This window comes from Euprymna scolopes, chromosome 10 (genome assembly GCF_053919585.1).
Source record: "Euprymna scolopes isolate OS-2025 chromosome 10, ASM5391958v1, whole genome shotgun sequence".
Taxonomy (NCBI): domain Eukaryota; kingdom Metazoa; phylum Mollusca; class Cephalopoda; order Sepiida; family Sepiolidae; genus Euprymna; species Euprymna scolopes.
Genome location: NC_136491.1, coordinates 70,378,325 through 70,401,428, shown reverse-complemented (window position 1 = coordinate 70,401,428; position 23,104 = coordinate 70,378,325). Strand labels below are relative to the sequence as shown.

Sequence of the window (23,104 nt, the reverse complement as noted above, 5' to 3'; positions counted from 1 at the left end):
AATATAAAACAATAAAAAGCAATGTCAAACAATATAAAACAATAAAAATCAATGTCAAACAATATAAAACAATAAAAATCAATGTCAAACAATATAAAACAATAAAAAGCAATGTCAAACAATATAAAACAATAAAAAGCAATGTCAAACAATATAAAACAATAAAAATAAATGTAAAACAATATAAAATAATAAAAAAAATCAATGTCAAACAATATAAAACAATAAAAATCAATAACAAACAATATAAAACAATAAAAATCAATGTCAAACAATATAAAACAATAAAAAGCAATGTCAAACAATATAAAACAATAAAAAGCAATGTCAAACAATATAAAACAATAAAAATCAATGTCAAACAATATAAAACAATAAAAATCAATGTCAAACAATATAAAACAATAAAAGCAATGTCAAACAATATAAAACAATAAAAAGCAATTTCAAACAATATAAAACAATAAAAAGCAATGTCAAACAATATAAAACAATAAAAATCAATGTCAAACAATATAAAACAATAAAAAGCAATGTCAAACAATATAAAACAATAAAAATCAATGTCAAACAATATAAAACAATAAAAAGCAATGTCAAACAATATAAAACAATAAAAATCAATATCAAACAATATAAAACAATAAAAATCAATGTCAAACAATATAAAACAATAAAAAGCAATGTCAAACAATATAAAACAATAAAAAGCAATGTCAAACAATATAAAACAATAAAAAGCAATGTCAAACAATATAAAACAATAAAAATCAATGTCAAACAATATAAAACTATAAAAATCAATGTCAAACAATATAAAACAATAAAAATAAATGTAAAACAATATAAAACTATAAAAATCAATGTCAAACAATATAAAACAATAAAAATCAATGTCAAACAATATAAAACAATAAAAAGCAATGTCAAACAATATAAAACAATAAAAATCAATAACAAACAATATAAAACAATAAAAAGCAATGTCAAACAATATAAAACAATAAAAATCAATGTCAAACAATATAAAACAATAAAAAGCAATGTCAAACAATATAAAACAATAAAAATCAATGTCAAACAATATAAAACAATAAAAAGCAATGTCAAACAATATAAAACAATAAAAATCAATATCAAACAATATAAAACAATAAAAATCAATGTCAAACAATATAAAACAATAAAAAGCAATGTCAAACAATATAAAACAATAAAGATAAATGTAAAACAATATAAAATAATAAAAAAAATCAATGTCAAACTATAAAACTCAATGTAGTACAAAACTATTGATTTCACTGTCTCCCATTTCCACCTGATCAATACAGAAAAGAAGGAATGAAAAGGAAAAAAAAACTAAACGGATCAAGAAACAAAGGAAATTATACAAGCTAGTAATTTTCATATTTGTTCATCTCTAGCTTCTCTCAACTGTTCCTAACGAATCATTACAGTTAACATGCAAATGAATTCATAACGAATCATTACAGTTAACATGCAAATAAATTCATAACGAATCATTACAGTTAACATGCAAATAAATTCATAACGAATCATTACAGTTAACATGCAAATAAATTTTTTTCATCGTTATTTCATTTAGTTATATTTTTTCTTTTGTCTTGTTTTAGGAAAAGTAATTCAAATATTATTACCTTTATGAATAAGATGCGATTAAATTCGGATTTCACTAAATTGGAGGAGTATTATATAAAAAGGTAAGAAATCTATTTTAATCAAGCAATTACAACCATTCTTAGCATTGGGGGGGGTGCTTTCACATAAGCTGAAAGGAAGATAATCATTAATAAAAAAGGGAATCATGCCTTACTTGTCACCGTTGTCCAATCTTCTGAGCAGAAATCGGAAGTAAAAAAAAACATATGTTGACTATAACCCAACATTTTCACAAGTCAGGAATGAGTGAAGGAATATTTTGCATAATAAACACTACTTGACAACATGTAATCATTCATATAAAGCTGCTGCTGCTTCTTCATCTTAAAATGATGATGATTATTACACTTTCAAAATTGCATATATATCTAGAGCAAAAAAAGCTCAATGATTGCATATGAAATCGGGGAAGGTTTAGCTCAGACCACACAAAGGAATGGTAGTTGCATATGAACAGGAATAACGTTGTTATCATCACTCGATGGAATTGCAGTTTCAGTTCTGACACATTCTTGTATTCCTTATGCAAAGGCATAGATGACCAGAGGATGATGGATTCTGGTGTTGATTCCTTTTGTGTTTTGTCCAGAGCCCTGTTACGCAGATAACTCTGACATAACCAGGTTGCCACCACCTCTAAGCAAAGAAGATAGGCGCCCGGTGTCCTTAAAAACTGGTGTCACTTTCGGTTTGAACCTTTAAACCGGTCTTTTGCTCATCTTAGTTCCTGGAAAGAAACTATCATCTCAAGAAAATTCTTCATTCACAAGTTTAAATCAGGATTTGATATTAGTGATGTTTTGAGGTATGAGGAAATTCAAGAGTACTTTCATCATTTTCTTAGTGGTGGTTACACATGGCAGAAGGAAGCTGTAACCAGTGATGATGATAAACAATGAGGAATTTTGGATAAAACAATAAATCAGCCTTCAATCCTCAATTTAAACTGCAAATGTGAAATAATCTAGAACAATCTTCATGTATTTTGCCATTTTATAGTATTTCTTGCAAAAAGATGGCGCTAATGACTGGTTTTACTATTTATGTAGATTAAATTAAAACACAACAGTGTCAAGGTTTGACAACTGCTCCTGCTGATTTTCTATTCATACGACTAAGGCATCACATTTGAGCAACCTGTGACAACCAGGTGCAATCGCTGATTCTATATTCAATTTCGGCACTTAAACAACAAAACAGATTTAGTCACAATATTCAAACATAAAAATTATATAAAATTGAGTTTTTGGCAAAAGACATTTGCGAAAAATAAACTTTCAAATTTTTTTTAAGCCTGAAAAAAAAAAAAATGAATAAGCAGCAATCGATTTTAATTTAGACAGACTGGCATGACTTTTTTCGTAAAAAATATTTGTAACAAAAATAAACAAATTTTTTTTTTTTTTGCAAACATTATAAAATGTCTTTATTAAAATAGTTTCAAAAATGCTTTTACTGTTAAAATATATAATGTATCATTTACTAATTTTCTTACATATTTCATCTTTTTTTCTTCAGAATTATTAATATCATTAAACAGTTTGGCAAAAAGAATATCATTTGGCAAGAAATTATTGACAATAATGCAAAGGTTTGTGACATTGCGTTTCTAATCTATTTCTGTAACCAAAAATACTTCTACAAATTGCACTTTTTTAATGGAAATCGCTCCAGACAAGGTATGAAGCCACTTGATGTAGTAAGGAACTAACAAGAATGAAAGATGATTATCAAAAGACAGGAGACGCCTGTAGACCTAAGTCTTGAAAATACGTAAGGGGAAAACAGTCTGTAAGAAGAGAGTTCCACAAAAGAAAGAAGCTACTGGAATAGGAAGCTGTGTTACTATGAGGTAATATAACAGCGAATTAATGGACACCACTAAACCAACAAGTCAAACGAGCTGGAACAAAATAAGCAAGGAATGGGTCAGACAATTCTGAAGGACACATGCCATAATACTATTTGTAGATATGAGTCTAGCAACATCACCTCTGTGAAGGAGAGGGTGCAGAGAAGAAGAAACAAACAATTCTTTTGTCTCTGTAATTATTTGCATTGAATTATCAGAGTATTTTCGACAATGTTTTCGCTGAACAAATTCTACTCAAGTGAGAATAAAAAATAATGAAAATAGGAAAATCAACATTCTTATATTTTCTTCACCAGAGAAACAAATATGGTTATTTTTTGTTTTTTGTCTTTTGTTTCGGTACTTGTTCACTTTATAGATCATGCTGAAATAACGTTATTTTTTAGAAAGCCATTCTTGAAATGGGAAGGGGGATAACTATTCTCTACTTTCACCTAATAAATTAATAAACAAAAGATACCATGAAAATTGAGTTTAACTTGAGATCTGATCTAAAAAATAACATGGTCTGTAAACTGCACAAGCACTTTTTTTTTATTCATGGTTCTGTTTACATCATTCTGCATTGAAGTGACATTAAGAGTATAGTAGTCGACTGTAGTCGAGGGAAACCTGAAGGCTCCCTTTTCATCGGCTACTACATTGAGATGTCAGAGAGAGTTCCACTCCGTTCTCAAAATTACTCCGCTTACCCTTGATCTTTACTTTATAATGCTGAGTGTTTAGCAAGAAGGCATGAAAAATCATTTTTTTTTTTTTAGTCTTTTGACTTGACCGAGACACACCTTAATCTTCCGGCCTATTAGTGCAAATGACCCAGTTAATTACATGAAAAGATAATGCAGTTTTTTTTTCAAATGTTGGGAACAACACTGAAACACTTTAAAGATTGTTCCTTACTTCTTCTCACAGATAATCAATCTGCTTCCAATCTCCCATCATCCATCAAAGGTTCTCAACTAGAAAACAAATTACTGTTAGAATGATAATGACTTATGACATGTTTCTTGGCCTTTTGACTAGGAGTTTTTAAAATCTCAAATAAATTTCAGTATATTTTTAAGTAAGCTGCCCCCCATCCCCAGAGGAGAGTATGTGGTATTATTGTAGCTGAGATGATTCTAGGACATCTTGTCACTTTAGACCCAGGATAAGTATCGACAATTTTCCTCACACATTTGATGGCCTCATGCCTAATTTATTACACTGTATATTCTTATTATCTTACAGCAAGTAAATAATGCAAAGTGTAGTATCTGTTTTGATATTACGCTCCATCTTTTTTGTTTTCGATCAATGAAGAAATCTTTCTAGACTGAAGCAATTTAAATTATGAGAGTGGCCCTTTTATGAGAGCTGGATTTTACCCTAATTACAAATCGACTTTGCATTTAACTCTGCTCTCATGGAGAGGTAAATAAATAAAGACTTATTTCAAAAGAAATGTCTCCATTCTCTGCCTCTCCTTTTGTTTTACTCACGTTTATTCTTAAAATCACTTTATTTTATTTTACTTTATTTTATTTTATTTTAGGTGGCTAAAGATACTATTGTTCAAGTTTGGAAGCAGGGATATAAAAAGGAATTGGCTAAAGTGACATCCTTAGGTTATAAAACCCTCCTCTCATCCTGTTGGTACTTGAATTATATCAGTTATGGAAGTGATTGGAAGAAATATTATTTGTGTGATCCGCACGATTTCCCAGGTTAGTGTCTACTCAAATTTTTAACTCTTTTTAAATGCTGAGAAACTGTTTTCATTAATTTTCAAAATCCGCACATAAAATTATAAAATTATGTTCATTGCATGCAGCTAGTAAGTATATGTTCCATACAATTGCATATTCTGCACTACTTCTCATCTCAAAGGAAAAAGTAATGCCTGGGAGGATGGTATCATGACGAACGAATAGATACCACTCTGTATTGAACTTTGGAAGATAGAATATTAGTCTTAAATAACATAGTAATCTGCATTGAGCATAAAAAGGTAGCAGTCTGAAATTCGCAGAAATAATAACATAGCTTCGGATTCCGACAGACCAATATCAAATGTCCATTATTAATAGATGTAACTAAAAATGATAAATATAAAAAGAGGTGCATGAAACTGAATATTTTATTTCTTTTTCATCTGTTTTTTTTTTGTTTTTTATTTTTATTTTTTGTATTTTTTTTTTATCAAATTTACATCCTATATTCCTGCATTTTTGAGATGAGGATTGATAAAACAAAATTTGCATCTGTTTAAAGAAATAATTACCTAAATTGATGCCACTTAACCGACAGAATTTGCCATTGTCAATTAAGGTAAGAGTCTATCGAGCATGTGATGATATATAGAAGTGAAACCTGGTAGGTAAGGGTTGAGGACATGCATTGCATGGAGAGAAATGATGTGAGAATGATCTGATGGATGTATAAACTGAGGTTTAAAGACAGTCTCGGGTTAGATGACCTCAGAGGAATATATATGTATAAAAAAAATTGTGCAGAATAAAAGACTGTCTCTATATGATCACATTTACATTGACATTATCTATAGATCTTTAAAAGTAAGAATGTGTGTGAGAATAATTCTCAACCTATATACTCAACGAATTTTTAATCTATAGACTTGAAATTTGGTATATAGGGTATTCAGACATGTGGGAAACTTTTTAATTGGTTTTTCATCTGCAAAAAAACAGGCTGCTAAGGGGTCAAAACTAAAAAATTGGCATGTGGAGGGGGGCATTAAATTTTTATCTGTTTGTCAACTGTTTCATGAATGCGCATGCGTGAATTGTTCATTGACAAATTCCTTAAATTAAGAATAAGTAGGTTTGAAAACAATTTTTAAAGTGGTATCAAGCTGGCCTAATGGTTATCTTACTTGATTCACTGCCTTTAGGTTTTGGTTTCAATCTCAGCTCGAGTATTTTTTATTTACAAGAAGTGAACTGTTTAGAAAAACATAATACTTGCATGCACATGTCTCAGTTTCTGTATGAATTAAAATATAATATTTATGCGTATCTTATGACTGAGCAATGCCGGGCAGCCTGCTAGTTTTTTTTATATTTTTCCTCTTATTTTTCAGATATTAAATTCTTGAAGTTTTGCTGGTTTCAGTTTTTGTGTTCTTTCCTTCAGGTAGTGACAAACAAAAAGAACTTGTAATTGGTGGTGAGGCCTGCATGTGGGGCGAATATGTAGACGACACAAACCTTATGCCAAGGCTTTGGTAAGTATTTGATAATAATTTTAAACCCTATGACATATATCCATTACTAATCGAGATTTTTTATTTGTCTGTCTGAAGCCAAAACTATTACTTCTATTAATAGATGGTCTTAAGGTCAGCTGAAGCCCAGTATGAGAGGTAGGTATCTGTTTAGTAGGCTTAACGATGCTATGCAAAAAAAAAAAAAGATTTGAAGTTAGATTCTAAAACTTTAGTAAAGTTAGATGCCGTGTAAAGTTCTTTAGAAATGTGGATGCTAAGATCTCTTGTTCTCCATCTTAAGATAATCCTGAAGCAACCCCGAGTTAAGGAAATGTAGCTTCATGAGTTGTTGAATTGTGGTGTGGTCCCTGGCTTTGGTGGAGGCCATTTTGGATTACGATAATGTATTTTAGGCTCTATCAGGAACTACACAAACATTTAATATAAATTGGATATAAAAGCTATATTACAACAAAGAAAGAAAATGGAGTGTGTGTGTATATATATATATATATATATATATATATATATATATATATATATATATATATATATATATATATAAATTACAATAAGTTTACCAAGGTAATCAAAATGGTAAACTTAAAATATATTATAAATATTAAAGAGTTAATATTTACAAGTAAAGTAATCTCAACCAGATGTAAAAGCTCAATAAAACCGAAAAGGAAATAGAGCTTATAATATGAACAAATAATTAATAAAACATGTTAAAAAACATCTTGAAAAAGAGTTAAAAACATATTTAATTTTAAAAAAGGAAGCACAAGATAAGTGGATAGTCCTTAATCCGCGGAGTTTCGAAGAAATACTCTCCTTCTCATCAGAGGGCAGAAATTAGCAAAATGCAGGATCGGATTTTGCATATAAAAGTATACAAATATCTGTATGTGATGTTGCCAAGCTAATCAAAAACCTTGATTCCAGTAAAGCAACCGGCCCTGACGGTATTCCAAATATAGTACTCAAAAGACTTCAACCAGAACTTGCGCCTATCCTTACAAAACTGTTTAAACGTTGTCTTAAGGAGAATTGCTTCCTGTCACCCTGGAAAATCTCATTAGTATGCCCCGTATTTAAGAATTCAGGTGATCGCTCATTTCCCTCACAGTACAAGCCGATAAGACTCCTGTGCGTCATGAGTAAGTTGCTGGAGTCTGTGTTAAATAGAGAAGTAATCAACCATCTCAGCAAAAATAACCTTCTTAGTGACACGCAATATGGTTTCCATTCTGCTAGATCTACAGCAGATGTGCTACCTTTCTAGGGCAATTGCTCTTGACATATCAAAAGCCTTTGATAGAATATGGCATAAAGGTTTACTTCACAAGATCTTCAGCTATGATATAGCTGGAAATCTTCTCAATTATTAAATCATTTCTCTCTGATAGGCTCATAAGAGTAGTGGTTGATGGGCAGAAATCAGAAGCTCTTAGTATTAATGCTGGAGTCCCTCAGGGTTCCATCCTGGGCCCAACTCTCTTTACATTAATGATCTTCCAAATTACATCTTTACATCATTTGTAGACATCTATGCTGATGATACTACTATCTATGGTAGCAAATCTAAGACCATAAACGACCAAGTTCTCTCTGATTCTCTCTCCTCTGATCTTGAGCAAGTGGTACAATGGGGAAAGAGGTGGCTTGTTACTTTTAATGCATCTAAGACCAAGCTTTTATCTTTACATCATTAACGCTCTGATCCTCATCTGGCATCAATTGAAATGAATAGCTCTCGTCTTGAGGAGGCCTCATGTTTTGACAAGCTTCTGGGCTTGACCTTTACTCCTGATCTTAAATGGAACACATACATTAAATCCGTTGCCAAGGCTGCTGGAAAAATGGTGGGATCCTTCTATCGGTCCAGTAGATATCTCACTGCTGATGCAATTCTCTATCTATATAAGAGCCAGGTACGTCCAAGGATGGAGTACTATTGCCACATCTGGGCAGGAACTGCTAGAAAGGACTTATCCTGCTTTGATAGAGTTCAAAATAGACTTTGTAGCCTTGTGGGGATGTTCTTTTCTCTTCCCTGCAACTTCTTTCTCACAGAAGAGATGTTGCGAGTTCATCTCTGCTTTATCGTTATTTTCATAGCAGGTGCTCGGCTGAGCTCCATTCCATAGTCCCCCCTCGCCAAACTTTCACAAGAAACACCCGTCTAGCAGAAAACACTATCACTAGTTTCCCTCACTCTTTATCTGTACCTAAACCTAAGCGTAGATTCCATGAGCAAAGCTTCTTTCTTAGAACTGCACACCTATGGAATTGTCTTCCGGTTTTCTGCTTTCCAGCTGACTACAATATGGTTGTCTTCAAGTCTAACGTAAACAAGTTTTTGATGAGCTGTTCCATATAAGTTAACAAATTTACCGAATCTCCATTACTAACTATATTGTCCAATTTCTACTGTACACTCTTTAACCCTTATCCTCGAGTGGCCTCTTGGCCTTGATAAGTGGTGATGCCTATGTAAAAAAAACAAAAAACATATGCACTTACCATTTTTGTAGTTTAGTTAATTCCTGAGCAACTCTCTTGTACCATGAATGGAGCGCATCATTCAATCCATAAATACATCTTTTCAGCTTCCACACTTGTGACTCTGGACATGCCTCAGATGGTCGTCTAAGAAATATTTCTCTCTCTAGCATATCACCTTGCAAAAATGTTGAGGTGAAATCAAGGGTCTCCACTTTCCAATTCTTCACAGAGGCTGTTAACATTACAAGACACATAGCTTCACAGCTGCATGTTGGAGAGTCTGTTTTAAGGTTATGTGAATGTTTTTCATAGCCACATGCTTCATTATTTTTTTGTTATTCCTTAACTTTCTCTGTTATCACCCATCTTGTTGATATGCATTTTTGACCTATGTTAGGGACACATTCATACCTTTCATGAGCTTTCATGTTTTTTATTTCTTTCTCCTTTGTATCAATCACATCTTTTGTTTGTTCTTGTTCAGTTGTGAGGAAAACTATATGTTTTTCATGATCTCCTGTTACTTAGGGAATCACTGATCAACCTTATCCCAATCAATACATACTGGACATTCATTTTCTGCAGTTGGTTGTATATTCCACCAATGGCCATAATTTCCAGTTGATTTCCTTTTTTTCCACTAATTACTTCCAATAATTTTATATTTATTCCACTATTTTCCCTTTCATCGACCTTGTAGTATTGCCTTTCAGTTCCTTCCTGTTACCATTAGAATTTTCATCATGTTGATCTTCAACTTACTCTTCCAAGACTTCATTCAGGGAATTGTATTTATTCCTTAGCCTTCCAAGGTCCATCAAGTGACACGGATGCATTCTGTAGAATTCTCCTCCATGTCGGATCAATACACATTGACCCTCTTTACCTAAAACTTTGGAAGGGTCACGCCATCCTTCATAGTTTTGTCTTCAATAGTAAACGCTGTCCCCTGTCACAAATCCTTCATCCACATAATGTCTTATATTAAATCACAGTGCTCTCAAAATTTTTTTCACTTGATTCAGCCTCCATGAATCTTTTTCTCACAAAATATAAGGCATTTAAATTTATTTTAACCATATCACTGGTTGTTGAAGCATCTAATGCGAGTAACTGGTCTATTAAAACTGATGGCGTATTTATGTTGGATCCAAAAACAAGCTCATTTCAGCTTTGTCCAGAATGATTCTGAAGAACATTTTTGTCATAACATCCCAAGCCAAAACTATTTCTGGTTCACATTTCTCATCTTCCAATGTTTTCTCCATTGCTTCAGCAAATATTAGATTGCAACGTTTCACAGTGCCATTACTGAATAGACTTTCAGCGGCTGTAGTGTAGTTTTCAATATTCAGTTTTTCATTCATCTTCCTGTAACCATCGTTATTAAATTCTCCATCATCACTCAAGAAGCGTTTGGGAACTCCAAAATATGCTATCGACATCAAAAATATGTTGCAAATAATTTCTTCACTCTTCTTGGTTTTAATCAGTCTTGCTGCAGAGTACCTAATAGATGCGTCCATTAGGTGTAAAATCTAGTATTGGTTGTGTCTGAATTCTTTTAAGTCCATACATACAGTGTCATTAAACGGGTTTCCAAGAACCAATCCCACCACCAGACGAAAAGGGGGTCTTTTAAGCCTTAGACAAACTGAACATGAATCACAGACATCCTTAATAAGAGCCAGAATCTCCTTATCATGAAAGGCCCTACTGCCTCTCACGAATGATACCAATTTCTCTTTTGATGCATGAGCAAACTGTTTATGTAATTTCTCAACTTTCGTTCTTTTCTCCATTCTAGAGCATCTTTTTAAAGCTTCACAATGTAACACAAAGTTTGGTGACTTTTCAGCTTGCAAAAGCGTATTTGTTGTGGAAGACTATAATGTCTTTTGTCTTTTGCAATTTTATATATCTGCCTAAAATCTTACGGCTGTCACTTTTAAAACTTAGTATCATGCAAGTAATTTTCATTGATTTATGACTTAGTAACAAGAGTAAATCGTTTTTGATAATGCCAACCTCTATGTATGCTCTGACACCTTTTATGCCTCCTATAGTTGGAAATTTAACTGCTTTAATTGCCTTTACCTCCTCTCCATCACCAAAACAAAACGTCCTAATCTCTTTTAGTTTTCCCTAATCAGTTATCTTGGTTATTTAATGTACCAAAAAATACATCAAACCAAAGTTCTCCAGTAACAGTTCTAGAACATGCAGAATCCAACACTTCCATACCTAGTGTCTCTTTTAAAAGATTTGACATTTTTATAGTAGAAGTATTTATCAGTGGTAAGGAGAGGCCCAAGACTGACTGAAAACAATGCCGATAAGCAGAGAGCACATACAGCGCCTGGAATTCCCAAATGGTTACCCATTTAGTACTGACCAGGCTCAACATTGCTTAACTTTGGTGATCTGATGGGAACCGATGTGCCAACATGATTATGTCATATATGATGTAAGTATAATGATAATAATATGTTCCTCTGTTAGCTTTATGTTCTACTAACACTGTTCTATGCTTTATTTCTTATTTTATTTAGGCCACGTGCATCAGTTGTAGCGGAGAGACTGTGGAGTGCAAAGGATATTAAAGATTACAATGCAGCTAAACAACGCTTAATCAATCACAGATGTCGTATGGTCAGGTAAAGTAAAGCATCCTTCTTAATGAAACTCTGGTACTTATGCAAAATATGGACCATGTGTAACGTTGTCCACAGACCAATACACGTTGTTTGCAGTTTGAGTTGCAAAAGAAACCAAAACAAAGAATAGAAAATAACTCCAACTTGACTTTTAGTTCCATACAACGATATTTATTTCCTCGTAACAACAAGGAAATGGATATGACATCACTCGTGTGATCGAAAATGTTCACCATGTCTCTCACGAGATCTCAAATGTTATCTTATCTCTCATGAGATCTTTGTCTTTCTTTTTTCTTATAGTCATTTTTTCTCCCATGGTGACGTCACTTTTGATGCATTTACATATGTGCATTCGTGCTGTGTTACACTCTTTCACATGCTGAAAAATAAATTCTTCAAGAGAATTTAGATGTTTCTCCGAGGAAAAATAAAAAACAAGAAAAAAAGAACTCAAGTTTACAAAAACATGAACAAACCAAATAAAATGTCCCCTTCATTTTCCCTGTTTTTCATCAGAAATTCTTTCCTTTTCTTTTATATTTTCTTTTTTTTTTTTTCAAAAGAAAAGGAATTCCAACGTATTTCTTCAAATATGTAAAGACAACGTTTTACAAGATTGAAAGAAGAAAAACTACTTTGTTCCTATTTACAATGCCTCCCCACGGGACAGAGTTAAACGCCAGGGTCGTTTTTTAACGTGGAGAAAAGGTACAAAAATAAAAAATTATCTCAGCCGTGATGGACTGCTCCTTCACCGAAAGAGAACAAGAAATGGAAGTGCAGCATCTGAAGAACAGATGGTATTTATTTGCTCCCCCACCGAGCAAATTAGGCACAAGGCCGATTTTTAATGTGAGGAGTGAAGGGAGGGGGAAGGGAAAAAGGGGACCAGCTCCCAAGAGGTGGGAAATGGGAGCTGGTTAATGGTCAGGCATGTGGGGTTGCCCCCACATCTGGTCTTTGCTAGTCATAGCTAGTCATAGCTTGCAGCATCTGCCGGAACAGATACTACACTTTGAGATATTAAATCTTTTATTCATGTTAAAAAATACAGTCAAAATCAACGATGAACAAAAAACTTAGGCACATGGCCAACTCAAAAGGGGGGATTTTGGGGGTCGTTGGTCATCCTTGTCACTCCAGAACTAAACAAAGTCAAAAGTTTCTCCCAGCTAGTATCTTCTTTCACCATAATACTGCATTCACCCTTTCATATTGGGGGACGTCCTAGTAACTCCCAATTTTTAAAACATTTTTTATTGACGTGTAAAAACAAAAAAGATAACAATAAAATGGTACAATAATTCATTTTTGTCGAGGGCGGGGGAAGAAAAAACAAAAGGTGATTAGTAGGACCCTCCTAACCCCGTTTAGTTGATAGACTGCCCGTTCCACTAGGTTTGTAAAAGGAACCTCGCTTCTGCGGGTCAGTCTCTAGGTGGGGATGCCCTCTAGATGGGGGTGAATGGAGAAAAGAAAATTTTTGTGGGTAAGGGATGGAGGTTAGTTTGTATTTCTTTTTCTCCAAGATGGGTAAAATTTAGAGGAAGGGGTGAAAACAAAAATTGCAGGTAAGAGGGGATGGGGATCTTGGAGGCTTCCTAATCGGGGAGGGATGGAACACACACTCAGCTAGCTGAGAGGCTACTTGTTTAATTTTACTTTACAGAACTGCGCGTTCCACACCTAGGCGGAGAACACGTATTCAAATTTGGCTCCTCTTCGTACACACAGACTTGCCACATGTATCCATCTTCTGTCAAATGCTGCACGATGCAGCCTTCTTCTATCACATCTGATCTTCTGGTGTTTAAAGAAAGCGATCAGATCTTGATCAGAAAAAGACAACACCCCCCGGCAACCTTGCAGACGCGACGTCCAAATCACCATTCTCGCCACGGCCAAGATCGTAACGTAGACCATTTGTCTTTCCCGGTCCCACGGCGGCCTCACATTGTCCACAACATTGGATACAGTAATTGGGCGAGGATGCTCAGGATCGATGCAAGCCGTAACTCCACTGACATACGACCAGTACTGGCGGAGTTCACGGCAATCGAAGAAAGCGTGATCCATAGTTTCTATGGCCGTTGTCCCACAACGGAGACAATCAGGCGACTCCAAAAACCCAGAACTGCATTGTATGTTGTTGAGTGGAAGTGCATTTCGGGCCAATAGCCAGGTCAGAGAGAACTCCGAATTGTTCAGATGATTCGAACCTGGCGCCCAGCTCCACGCGGAGCAGATCTCACTCTGCTGCCACCCCAAACGCGCGCATAGCGGGTCGTCAGCGGCCCCCTTCACTAGATCCCTGTGGAGTTCCCTACGGGTAGCAGTCACAAGGTCACTGGACCTTGGTAGTCATTTTAGCGCGGCTTGGCACTCTTTCATGTAGGCAGATTCTCCCCGCGGCCTGCGACGGCTCTCGATGGAAGGGTCGAGAACGAGGTCGGGGAAGGCGGCAGTAACCACGGGGTGCCACGGTTGGTCATTCTGCATATAGTGGCTCAGGAAGGCTAGCCTCTCAGCATCTCGATGACACTTCAAGTCCGGCATTCCCAAGCCTCCCTCATACGGACGTTGAATACAGACCTGTCTGCTCACCCAGTGTTTTCCTCTGTCCCAAAGGAGCGAGGACAAGAGTTCGACAAGAGCTTTTAGGTGTTGTGCAGGCAGGGGAAGTACGGCCAGTCGGTAAAGGATGAGAGGAAAGACGTAAGTGGCGCATGCCTCAGCTCTACCCTTTAAGGAAAGTTTCCTAGGAAGCCACGAATTGACTGCAGCCTCCACCTTTGACCGTACCTCCAACCAATTCTTGTCAAGCTGGAGACCCGGTCCGAACCACACGCCGAGGATCCGGACTGGGCCATCACTACTAAGATACTACACTTTGATCTTGACCAAAAGGCCAAGTAAAAACTACTTTGTTCGTAAACCAAATCTTCAAAACCCTCATCATTAACTTCCATGTCCCCCATCATCCCTCATGGCTAGATAATGTCCCATCACTGGAATATCTGATTCATTGTCTGAATTCTCTCGAAAGCATTCATATCACTTATGGACAAATTCATTGTTATCTACCTCTTTGATTTTTGTATCCAATGGTTCCAAATTTAATGGGCCGCTTGCATCATTCTTCATATATTTGATCTTGGAGATCCCATTTGTTCACATCAGCTGCACGAAGATGCTCAGCATGAGCTTTTGTGACTGTATTCATGAGTTGATTCGTGATTTTATAAGTAACGGGGCTTGTTTTCTTCAGTACCAGGTAGAACAGCAGCTTTCTCTTATCTAATTTACTCTGACGATGGTGGTTTTTGTAATACCCAAAATCACCACCTTTGAATTCTACCGACTTTGTTTTACTTTCTAGGTATGTCTATCTGCGTTTTTCTTGCTTTCTTCAGTTTTTTTCTAACTGAAGTGAAAGCCCTATGTTTTTCTTGGAGAGCTATTTAATGATAATCCTCTCCCTGGTACTTTCTGCAAGGCCTTAATAAATTATCTAATGAGAGCACTACGTCACGGCTGTATAATAAATAAAAAGGAGAGAACTTTGTAGACTCACGTGTTAAATCTAATAACCACTAGCATCTGATTTATAGGTCCCATGAATATGGGTTGTTACTTTCGCAAGTGTATCATTCATCGTTCTATGTAACTGTTCTATCTTACTGTTATTTTGAGGATGGTAGAAAGATGTCATCACATAATAAATGTTTAACTATTCTAGTGTTCTCTTCATGATATTATTGATGTTTCCAGTCCGTCGTCTGTAACTATCTGTAAGAGAGCACCAAATCGAGGGAATATCTCTTCTATAACCAAGTGACTGATTGTTTCTGGTTTTTTATTCAGAACTAGAAAACACTCTGACCATCCACTGTACATATCAATAGATGCGACAATGTATTGGTTCCATGAAATTGTCTTTGGGAAACGTCCACATATATGAATCGCCATTTTTGCAAACGGGTAGAGTGAGGTGTCATATTCTTACAGCATAGGTCTGATCTTACTTAAGTTTCTAGTCTGGCAGGTAACACATTTGCTAACATAATCCACCACCTCCCTAAATAGACACGACCAAAATTTCTTGCATTTAATCGCTTGGTATGTCTTATCCATTCCCATGTACCTATTTTCATCATGGTACTGCACCAGCACTCTGGATCTGAGGTGGATTGAAATATACAGTTTCACAATCGGATCTTCGTCCGGATGTGAGACATAATAGACGATTTCATCTAAAAGTATGGATTTTTTTCTTTCAGCCTTAGTGGCCTTCTCCCTCTTAAGTCTGTTTTTTAACTCTCTAATTTCCATATCCTCATTTTGTTCACGTACCATGTCAAATTCTACTAGTGTAAGCATCTCAAACACCTCTGCTCCAGACTCTTTGTTTAATTTAGTGATTTTTTTCGAGTTTATTGCGCTAACCTCATAGGCCCTATCATCTATTTCTACATGTATGTCCTAGCTGTTGCTTGAAGTGCCAAAAGAATCTTTTGTAATGTTATCGAGGAACCAACGCACGTTGTGTGCAGTTTCAGTTGCAAAGGAGACCAAGACAGACTAGGAAATAATTTTGACTCACTTTTTGGTTCTGTAAAACATTTATTTCCTCCTTGTTATGGCCATGACGTCATCCACATGATCTCGAATATCGAGATCTTTGTCTTTCTTTTTTTTTATAGTCCTTTTTTCACCACCGGTGATGTCACTTCTTATGCATTTACATCTGCACATCCATGCTATTACGCTGCTGAAATAGTAATATTATTTAGAAACTCATTCTTAGCATGCGAAGGGTATTTTGTAACTATTCTGTACGTTCACCTAACAATTTAATAAATAAAAGTTACTGTAAAAATTGAATATAACTTGAAAATTCTATCTGAAAACAACATGGTCCATATTTTGCACTTTAAGCAGACATTGTTTAAAAGAAGGGGCAGTTTGTGTTACGTTATGTAAGGATCAATTTCTCATGTTCAGGTGGTGAGACACAAGATCAGGTGTGAGTTTGATGAAAATGTTTCCGTGGAATGAATTGGATTTCCACCTTTACCTAATTTCTACTGCTTTATAAATTATGTTTTTAACAAAAATAATTCGCTTTGAACTAATGTCGAATACCCTTTAGATTAAAAAAGAAATACATTCGAACTTAAACGATGTTGTAGAGTATCTGTGTAATTTATATAATTTGCATTAATCAGACTGCTGTTCTCATTTTAGATGTTATTCTCATAATGTTTTGACTGAGGTAACCTCATACCTTCGTCAGGTGTGTCGCATCGGTCTTGAAAACTTCTAACTTAAGCTTATGCATCTGTAAGGAATTTTGAATGGAATTCCTATGTAATCCACAAGTATTTTTTCTTTTCATTTTTTTTTTACTCACCTTCGCTTCAAACAAGGCACATTGCCACTTGGACGTAAGGGGCTACTAATTGCGACCATGCCTATAAAAGATTAAGTGTTGGTTTACGTTGTATTTGAACTTCTGCATATCAGTACAGTTTAGAAAGCAAGTAGCAGGAAGGAGTTCCAAAGTTTAACCGTTCTAGGAAAGAAGCTATTAAAGTAGAATACTTTCTGGCATTTAGGGATCTCAAGAGCGAAGGGGTCTGATTTTGTTGCTAAATGGGTTTGTCAGGAATATGTACATCGAGCGGACACAAGTTCAATGAGTTCATCAGAGCAGATTGTGGGCATTAGTTACACAATCCTCATGTACTGTAGTAAGGAATAGGTCTAGAAGTGAAGCTTGCTGGTAGTCACTATCTAGGAGCCGGGTTGGGAACAAGACTATCTGTGTGAGAGAATGGGCTCTAGAGAAGCTGTTAGTAGAGCATCCAGCTGCATCTGCGTAACCCGAGAAACCGAGCCAATTTTTATGGTAAACATTAAAGTCACCAAACACATGAATTTGGACATTAATATCTAAGGAGAGCGCTGCATCTATCTATATCTAATAGTATTATCAGAGACATGATCGATTAGAGTACAGTCCTGACTTGAGGGGGAATAGTAGAGAAAATATAAGTAACAGTGATGAAAGGCTAGTCGAAAGCACTTAAAGGCCAGATCATCCATTTTCAGACGTTGCTCTCTAGTTAAGGGGAGGGTGCTTTAAATATAGACTCCAAGTCCGAGCCTATCTCTATCTGAGTCTTTACGGCAGAGAGGGAGATAGTTAGAAGGGATTGAGGAGGATAGGTTTGTTTTATTTAATGCTAAGATATCCAGGAAGTTTGCTAAGAGGTAAGACTCTAAATCATCTAGATTACTTTTCTTCGGGACAAGATCAAAGTGTAGTATCTGTTCTTCAGATGCTGCACTTCTATTTCTTGTTCTCTTTCGGTGGAGGAGAAATCCTTCACGACTGAGACAATTTTTATTTTTGTACCTTTTCTCCACGTTAAAAACGACCCTAGTGTCTAACTCTGTCCCGTGGGGAGGCATAGTAAATAGGTACTTTTAAGCCCACAGAGAGCCTCAAGAGAGGAGGTAAATTCGTTTTGTTTGGGTGGTTATTCTTGCTCTGTCATCCATGCCCAGCTATAAGTTTTAAGTAATTCGCAACTTTATTCTTAATATCTCCCATACTGAGGAGAGAACTTTCAAGCTTCAGACGATTTAGACTGATTATAATTTAACACTTTTATCCATTGCTTAGGTTACATCAGCCGAAATGTTGTGAGGATAACATCCAAGATGATGGCATCAGTCTGAATGATCCAAATTATAGAAATTATCAATCCTCACCTAAACAATTCTTTGGATGTGAATTTTAATCTAGTTTCTACTAACGGAATTTTGGACTCATTACTAAAACTCATTATTGTTATTAGCAGTATTACTATTATTAAATGTATCTCAGTTTTTGAATCAATCTAATAATCGACCAAATTTTAATAATTAGGATAAAAATATCTATAATTTCATAAAAAGAATGGGACAGAATAGTTTTAAAAAAAGCCTCCCTTTTCATGTTAAGAATGGGTTTCTGAATAGTATTATTATTTAGAAATTCATTCTTAACATGGAAGAGGGTGTTGTTCCTACACTAATTTTTCGTATTTTGCATGACTTTGTTTTAAAAAGAAAAATAAATCTTTAGTTGTTTTGTAATCTACCTATATATCTATAAAGTGAGTTTGTTTTTTTTTCGCTCTGACATTGAAATTAAAATCCTACTTTTACAACTTAAAAATTATTAAAACGAATTTCTTAATATACTCACTCATGGATATACAAGCGACTACATGGAGCTTAACTAACTTGCATATTTCTTTGAAAAACAAGCGTTAATTAATTAGTTATTCATTTTTAGGGTTTCTTTTTAAAGGATTAATTTCATTTTACTGTTACGCTGAATTCTATGTATGCATAGTTTCTACATTCTGCATAATTGCATAGAATTTAAGCTGAGAACATTCTAGCACACGGAAATATATATATATATATATATATATATATATATATATATATATATATATATATATATATATATTTACTATAATAATTATTAAATACCTACAGACACTAGTGTTTCATCCTTTTGGGAATCATCAGTGCAGGATTCGGACCCGGCAACAGAAGCCATCTCTGGCTTCATTAGCAAGGACTCAATCCATTCTGCTACCGTCAACCTCGAGAAATATTATTGAAATTTAAACATATATTTTTTAAATGCTTTTTAACGTCTGCCAGCGTGATCTAATCATTATATGATGATCTGCACATAAGAGCTAAATTGACCGACTTTTTATTTCAGCTTAAAGTGCTCCACGATAAGAAACGAGTTCCTTTAAGGGGCTGACATAATTATTTACTATAATAATTATTAAATATCTACAGACACTAGTGTTTCATCCTTTTCGGAATCATCAGTGCAGGGTGTCACGATTAACACCAGTCGATAGATTCGAACCCAGCAAATATATATAAGTGACCTTGTTGGTGTGTGTGTAAAACTCTACCAAACTCGTCTCTGAATATTTGGTCTACAAAGTTTAAATTTGATATTTATGGTATTTGGGCCTGTAGCACACTTTCGATTTGGTTTTTAGCTGGCAAAAATTGCTGCTAAGGTGTCAAAATTAAAAACAAAACAGTTGACCTTGATAGGATAAAACATTACTCCTGCTGTTAATTTTGATCATACTCAAAATTAAACATTCATAGCTGAATTTATTTTAACTCTTGTATGCATCTCTCGGTAGTTCAGATGCTAATGATGCTAGATAACTAAATAATGACTAAGGCTCGAGTGCTAAACTCTCTGGTTTCGATTCTAATGGATGGCACCCAAGTCATATTTTTATAACTTGAAATCATTACTATACATTGGATAATAATCAATACAGAATTGACTCTATAATAATAAATAAGAAACATGCATGCATTAAAATATAATATTTATGCATATTTTATGACCTGGCAACACCAGGCGGCCTGCTAGTTTTCAATAAATTATAAAAAAAATATTTAAGAAAAATACTTGGTTGGTTGTTTTTGTTTTACGGCATATCAACCCTTTTCAGGTTATTTAATGCCGAATCCAAAGATTTTAAAGAAAATTTTTTTAATAGAATATATTTGTTGTTTTCAAGTCGGTTTCTATTTAACCCATAGTTGGGACCCTAACAGGCACTACCACTCCGGGTCAGAGTGAATCTGGGAGCAATGGCAATTAAAGGGCGGTTCCACACTCCCCAAAGCCCGCAAGCTGGGGCCTCACCACTGAATATAGTTTAAGGTCATATCCAGGACCGGGAAGTAGGGGAAGGAAAAAAAGGGGGTGGGAAGGGGGCTTTTGTTTTTGGTTTTGTAGAACATAATTAAGTTTTACAAAAGAGAATAGAAAACAAAAAAGGAACATCAATGTAGGTGCATTTCGTCTCAGGAAGCCAATAGACAGCCTGATCTGGTAGTACCAGGAAAAATACTTAATCTATGCATGTAATATACACCACCAATTAAGTGCATTTTATACGTTTACAAAAATATATGGACTTATTTAGGGATTTATTTAAAAACTTACAGATTAAATGGCAATGTAGGAGATGCTGAATGCGCTATGATTAAAGTCTAATGCAAAAAACTTTTTTTTCTCCAAAACTGTCATGGCCAATTTTCTTTTCCGTCAGTGAAAGGGATTTTATTTTAGGCTTTGCTTAACACCATTACACACATGTCTAGTTGAGTAATGACATAGGACCATTCACAGCACTTAAGTACACAAACTGGATAATATATTAGTATAAGATACCTCGTTTAAAAAAAGAAAAACTATATTTTGAAGATCACAATCGTTGCTGATTCTCCATCCCTATTTTTATTTTATCATATTCCCAGTAATTACTGCCTTCCATAGTTGTTGTCTGACCATGTTTTGGTCATCTAATCCTCTGGCTTGTTTAGGTAGGATTGAAACCGCTATCTTCAGAAAATGCTCAACTGGAACCGTAGAGACTCAATGACTCTATCCACTGTGCTACGGGCCTCAAAGGCCAGAGGAAATAACAACTATGAAGATGAAGATAACAGTCCACAAAAAAAAAAAAAATGAATGCTTACATCAAGTGGCTTCACATCTTGTCTGGAACGATTTTCATACAAATTTTTTTATTTTAATCTGATATTTTATTAAACTAATTCTATCATATTAATATAGTTCTTTGTCTCTTTACAGACGTGGTATTCCTGCTCAGCCAATTTCAGGACCTGGATTTTGTTCAATCGAAGAAAGCAGCAAAAAGATTTCATCGGGAAATCTCTTGGAAATTGAGAAGAAAATTATTCTTATTTATATTTTTTTCATAATCGTGCATATTTAATTAGATATTCATGGATTTATATTTTTTTATATACTTTTCAGATATTAGGAAATTTATTTTTCTTTTAAATACTATTTTAGACTTTTTGTTTTTTTAATGACGGATTCTAATGTTAACAAACCAGAAGAACGTCTGATTCAGTGTCTTCAGTGAACAGTGTCCAGTCAGATTAAGTTACTGATATTAAATTCTATCCATAATAAAACTTCTGCCAAATTTATTTATTAAATTGTTAGGTGAAAGTACAGAATATTTAACAAAGCCCCTCCCCGCATCCATGTTAAAAATGGCTTTTTAAATAATATTATCATGATCAGTAAACAGCAGACGATTATTTAGAAACCCATTCTTAACATAGAAGGGGAATTTCTTAATTATTCTGTACTTTCACCAAACAATATAATAAATGAATTAATAAATAAAATTTAGTACAAAATTTGTCAAACCACAAGAGGAAGTGGTTCAAAACAGGAAGTTTTTAATATTAAGAACTAAATCTGACTAGACACCATTTGCTTTGGACTGTGAGTCAGGTGTTCTTCTGGTTTGCCGTTATTACTTATCTTTATATTTTAAATAAAGGTAATTTTATAAGTATTGATGATTGAGTTTTTTTAATAATTAAATTTATAAATAATAATAATAATGAACATTTAGACTTCATATTATTTCACAAGGAAGAATATCGTTGCAACAACGGACATATGTAAAGCCGAGGATGATTCTGTATTTTTCAATTTTTGGAGAGGGTAAATACTATTGTCCATGCACAAACACTGGAAATAGGATACTATCTTATAAGATTCCATGTAATTTTTATAAGTTTCTGAATTTTTGAGACGAGGATTAATAATTTGTTTTATTTATATCATCCGCCCTACTATTCTCATCTTGAATGTTATTTTCACAACTTTTCAGCCGGTGTAACTTTCTACCTTCTTCAGGTGTCCCTTGTCCAAATCACCTCCAACCTCCTCATGTTAAGATCGGCTTTCAGAGTAGACATGCCATTTTGGAGGGGGGGGGTAAAAATATTTCCCCAAAATTTAACCTGCTATATTAAAAAACAATTGGGGTTGACAGTGTCGGCAGAAGAGAATTTGTTTATTGTGCGTGCGTACAAACCTGACAACCAGTGAATTACAGTGCATAATCCAGGTCTTTATATCTTGAAAACTAATTATCTCTGCAAAATAATAATGACATTTTCTTAATCAGCATAGTTGGAAACCTTTAAAGTCGTCATTTTAAGGAAAATTGTGGAGGGGGAGCTAATGTAAAAATTTACCCCCCCCCCAAAAAAAAAACACAAAAA

The 23,104-nt window shown here is 34.5% G+C and overlaps 1 protein-coding gene across 1 annotated transcript in view; it reads left to right on the top strand.

Annotated features, from left to right (window-relative positions):
- The window catches only part of LOC145286090 (beta-hexosaminidase subunit alpha-like), a 76,082-nt gene extending 52,978 nt beyond the window's left edge, over positions 1 to 23,104 (top strand). Inside the window, exons 5-10 of the mRNA XM_080134768.1 lie at positions 1,635 to 1,721; positions 3,199 to 3,271; positions 5,088 to 5,259; positions 6,689 to 6,779; positions 11,825 to 11,929; positions 21,645 to 23,104. Of these exons, the coding sequence (XP_079990894.1) occupies positions 1,635 to 1,721; positions 3,199 to 3,271; positions 5,088 to 5,259; positions 6,689 to 6,779; positions 11,825 to 11,929; positions 21,645 to 21,789 (673 nt within the window). The 3' untranslated portion in view covers positions 21,790 to 23,104. The remainder of the gene's footprint in view (positions 1 to 1,634; positions 1,722 to 3,198; positions 3,272 to 5,087; positions 5,260 to 6,688; positions 6,780 to 11,824; positions 11,930 to 21,644) is intronic.